Here is a 4,473-nt window from a genome sequence, read left to right as displayed (position 1 = left end):
TTTCTGTCAAACTTTCAGTTTAGATTTTATAGCTCTACTTTGGCTGAGGATTTTCTTGTTTATGCCAATTGTATAGATTACCGTAGGGCACCTTTTTTCGAGGGCTATAAATTTCGTGGATTTTTATTTCGTGGATTTTTATTTCGCGAATTTAATTTTCACGAATTTATGCCGTCTGCCATCTTGTACCATATTAATTTGATTTTCGCAAAAGTAATTTTTGAAAATCTTTTTAAAAATCGCGAAATTTATAGCCCTTGAAAAAAGGTGCCCTACAGTATTTGACTTATTCAGTAAGCAATAATAATAGTAAACATAACTATAAAGTTTAAATTCATATGCCCTTTTCAACAATTTGAATTTTTGAAAAAATGTCATTATGATTTAATTAAAAATAATAATAAGGAGTTTGTATAATGAACTATAATTTTAGTTGCTGTAGTTGTCATAATTTTCAAGTTGTAATAATAATTGTTCTTGTTTTAATTGCATTTAGAATGCCTACAGTATGAATTGAAGGACACAATAAGTAAGTATATATAGACTAGTGATGACATTAGTTCATAAAGTTATTACTTTTTATAGGAAGTCCGACTCCATCAGCATCAGCTACAAATCAAACAAGTTAGTTGTCCTAATTTTTGACATGATCCTTATTTATTATTATTATTATTATTATTTTAGTCGAAATTTGATAGCCAATTGCCAATCACTAAAATTTAGCTATTCGCCAAATTTAACTTCCTCCAAAATTTCCCACTATACGGTATAATATGGTCCTCATCATGTATTATTATTTACTTGTAGTATTTCTTTCAGTAATAATAATTTGTTTCTTCCTCCTCACACACTCTTAGGCAAGTGTTCCTGACCTGAGGACGCATCTCCAGATACAGAAAGAGTACATGAAGCAACTAGTGGACAAGAAAGTGCAAGAGAAAAATGGAGTCAATACCACAACCGTCACTCAACTAACTCAAGGAGGAACAAAACTAACCCAACAGCAACAGATCAATGTCATCCTAAGACAGCAGCAGCTTATTAAAGAGCAGCAGCAGCAGGCTACACTGGTACTCAAGGGCAGAGTGATCGGTACCAGCAGCTCTAGTAGCCCCCAGAGGTCAGCCTTCCCTAGGAAAGGTGGACTGACTGGTTTGATTGGTAAACTGAAGACTCCAGGGGGTAAGGATGATAGCCCTGCCTCGCCTGGTGGGACTGGAGCTAAGAATAAAGTACAAGAGTAAGTTAATGTGCCTTTGCTTTATATGATGTAATTTTTACATGCATCTTTGATGCTGTATGCATGAGCCAATGGTGGTATACCGTATAGCTGGTTTATTTCGTGTGGAATTAATTTTCGTGCAGGCTCAAATCCACTAAAATTAATTCCACTAATTTTTATTAAAACCAATTAAATATTAACAAAAATTTAGCAAGGCACTAAAATTAATTCTAATGAAAATTTAAGCAGCAAAAATTTGAGGCCACGAAATAAACCAGCTATACGGTAATACAGTTTATACAAGTAGAGAAGTGCTAACTACAATGTAATGCAACCCACGAGAGCTTTTACAATTAGGAGAGTATAAAAGGGAGACTTGGCATGCATGAATGGTATCAGTTCAGGTGTAGCTCTTTTAGCAGTGGTTCTGGAATTTTTTGAATGTATGTAACCCCTACTATAAATTTAAGACTAGCATGAGCACATAAAATAGATTTCAACTGTTAAACATTCTTTTCAAATTGTGTACATATCCCTTGGAGTACCGTATAGCGGGTTTTTTTCGAGGATAATAAATTTCGCGAATGACCCATATCCGGAAGTTTGCGGAATTAATTTTCGCGAATTTCCACTAATCTGCCATCTTGTACTGTATTAAATTGATTTTCAAGGAATTTAATTTTGCAAATCATGAAAAAATCTGCGAAATTTGTTATCCTCGAAAATTTCCCGCTATACGGTATAAAGCCCCAGTATGCATGTTCAGTACATGTATTACATTGTACTGATTGCAACATACTTTTCATAACTTATTAGCAGTGTTTGAGCTAGATGAACATAAAGATGAGTCCAATGACACCTTAAAATGTGCAATTTGACTGAAAATTGTAAAAATCCATGTGAAAAATGTGAGTCTCCAGGGCAAAATGCAAGTCCCTGGAGTAAAATGCGAGTCCATGGACTCAAAGAACTCATGCTAGCTCAAACACTGCATATTAGCATAATTATGCATATTTATATTATGCTTGCTATTACACACATGTACCGTATAGAGAGTTATTTTTGAGGATGACAAATTTCGCGGATTTTTCAAGATTCATTAAATTAAATTCCTTGACAATCAGTTTAATATCACAGAATAGTGGAAATTCACAAAAAAATTAATTCCGTAAAATTCATTATCCTAAAAAAACACTATAGGATAGCAAATTTATGTACTTGCATGTGTTTTCTTTATATAGGGATCAGGATGAAGAGGAGGACCATATTGATAACTTTGCTGGTGTCAATTTAAAGGTTTCTGTTATTATACAGTTACCTTAAGCCTACTATTTTTAGCGTCTACTAAATTTAGCTATATTAGCGAGAGAGTTTTAAACCACTAAATTAAATAGACGCCAAAATAATTATTATTCATTATAATGGTTATTATTTATAGTTAATTTGGTTAAAAACGCTAAAATTAGTAGACACAAATAATAGTAGGCTTAAGGTACTGTATTCATTAATCCTCACCTCTTTTTATCTATAGGAGGAGACGGCTCATTTTTTACCAGCAGCATCAGACACACCCACAAAGAGCATCAGTGATGAAACCTTTTTATCTACAGCATTACTACGAAATAAAGTGGCAACTATTGGTGAGTTTGTTTAATAGTAATGGAGGTTTTTGGCAATCACTATGGATTTGGTTTGCCCCAATTGATCTTGTTTTACAGTGTAGTGAGTGTACATGTGATTGGTTTAATGCTCCCCAAAAGTGACATAAATGTACATGTACACAGGGCTCTATTTAGGAATTTTTGTTTGGGGGTGAAACCCAGAGCAGGTGATCAGGGGGGGAGGTTGTGTACATACATGTATGCACATGTACAGTACTCCATGCATGCAATTACAAAAGTACACAGGGGGGAAGTTTGAAGTTTTGGTGGGGAAACTGAAGAGTTTGGGGGAAAGCTTCCCCCTGCCCCCCCCCATTGGATAAAACCCTGATGCACAATGTACCTTTAGATTTTGACTTCCTGGATTGAAATCCCGAAAGAAACCATGTCAATGTAAACTGCTGTATGTTATTAGTGTAATGTACATGTACAGGTTGCTTTGTTTCTGTTTATATTTTTGATTAATCTTTTTCCTCTTGTCTTCTCTCTCTCTCTCTCTCTCTCTCAAGAATCTCGTTATGGTGTCACAGAGATAACCAAAGAATTTTTAACTTTCTTGTCTCATGCAACTGAGGTACATACATATTCAGTTATGCATGTAAATGTACTACATGGTTTAAGTCAAATAATTTCACTTCCTGATGCATGTACATGTACATGTATGCATAATTGCATATACATGTACATGTATATTTGTAAACTGATTCTTAATTGTCATAGCATATACAGGTATGTACAATTTACATGTATTATTGAATTACGAGTTTTGAAAACTTTGTTGTGTGTCCACACCGGTATTGTCTTGTGAATAATTCAGTGTCCCTGCCCTATGCTGTGTAGCAAGTTACATGTAAAGCTTTTTGGGCACATCATGTACAATACATGTACAATGTACAACGTACCGTATTTTACTGCCTTTGTTGTTCATTTTATAATTTTTACGTGTTTTTAATCTTACGGTTTACATGTGAGCTACTATAAATTAATAAATTAAAATATTCCACTTTTACGGTGCTATAGTTCTTTTTTCTAAAATAGCATGTCCCTCATAATATCCATTCACACTAAGGATTCTATAGTAGCGATATGGTAAATAAATGGAACTGATATAATGGATACACATGCTCATTGTTAATTATTATTATTTTAATTTTTTAGGAGAGACTAAGGAATTTAGTAGAACAGGTAACTGTAATCAGTCAACACAGAACTGAGCTACTGAAGGTTTGTTCACACTCTACATGTACATGTACTTTGTGACACGTCAATTTGTTAAGTTTTGTTGCTGTGTAGAAATTTTGATTGATTCTGATTAAAAGTGGATTTTGTTATGAAAATTAATATTTTTAAAGTTGCTCCAAAATTTTACTAAAGTCCCTGTAGGGCCTGTACTAGCCTGCTACATTTCACCGAAGATGCTTTTTTGTAATTGTCCATTTTAATGATTTTTTCTGATATGCATGTATTTTATGTTGTGTAGAAAGTTTAAGCTGATTTTGAGAATTAAAAAAAAAAATTTAATTTCCTCCAAAATCAGGCGAAAGTACCTGTACTGTTAATACAGGGTCATTAGCCAAATTTCATCAAAAA

General features: G+C 33.6%; 1 protein-coding gene and 1 long non-coding RNA gene across 2 annotated transcripts; both read left to right on the top strand.

Annotated features, from left to right (window-relative positions):
* Window positions 1–409: 409 nt before the first annotated feature.
* LOC109590519 (uncharacterized) lies at window positions 410–720 on the top strand. The gene is made up of 3 exons (XR_002189361.1): window positions 410–529; window positions 586–624; window positions 685–720. It is a non-coding gene; the product is annotated as an uncharacterized LOC109590519 (long non-coding RNA).
* Window positions 721–733: 13 nt separating this feature from the next.
* Window positions 734–4,159, top strand: LOC109590518 (transcription initiation factor TFIID subunit 4B-like). Its single transcript, XM_020006417.1, has 6 exons — window positions 734–766; window positions 858–1,240; window positions 2,464–2,518; window positions 2,754–2,862; window positions 3,393–3,457; window positions 4,042–4,159. Exons 2-6 carry the CDS (start codon window positions 906–908, stop codon window positions 4,141–4,143), a joined length of 666 nt encoding a protein of 221 aa, XP_019861976.1. The 5' UTR covers window positions 734–766; window positions 858–905; the 3' UTR covers window positions 4,144–4,159.
* The last annotated feature ends 314 nt before the right edge of the window (window positions 4,160–4,473 follow it).

This window comes from Amphimedon queenslandica, unplaced genomic scaffold, assembly GCF_000090795.2.
Source record: "Amphimedon queenslandica unplaced genomic scaffold, v1.1 AMPQUscaffold_9907_Cont17845, whole genome shotgun sequence".
Classification (NCBI taxonomy): Eukaryota; Metazoa; Porifera; class Demospongiae; order Haplosclerida; family Niphatidae; genus Amphimedon; species Amphimedon queenslandica.
This window is presented reverse-complemented; position numbering and strand designations above follow the sequence as displayed.

Bases quoted from the DNA above. Each gene is read 5' to 3' on its own strand.
- LOC109590518 (XM_020006417.1), top strand. From the start codon at position 906: ATGAAGCAACTAGTGGACAAGAAAGTGCAAGAGAAAAATGGAGTCAAT. The intron at 1,241-2,463 runs GTAAGTTAATGT...TTCTTTATATAG, and splicing joins GCTAAGAATAAAGTACAAGA to GGATCAGGATGAAGAGGAGG. The intron at 3,458-4,041 runs GTACATACATAT...TTAATTTTTTAG, and splicing joins TCTTGTCTCATGCAACTGAG to GAGAGACTAAGGAATTTAGT.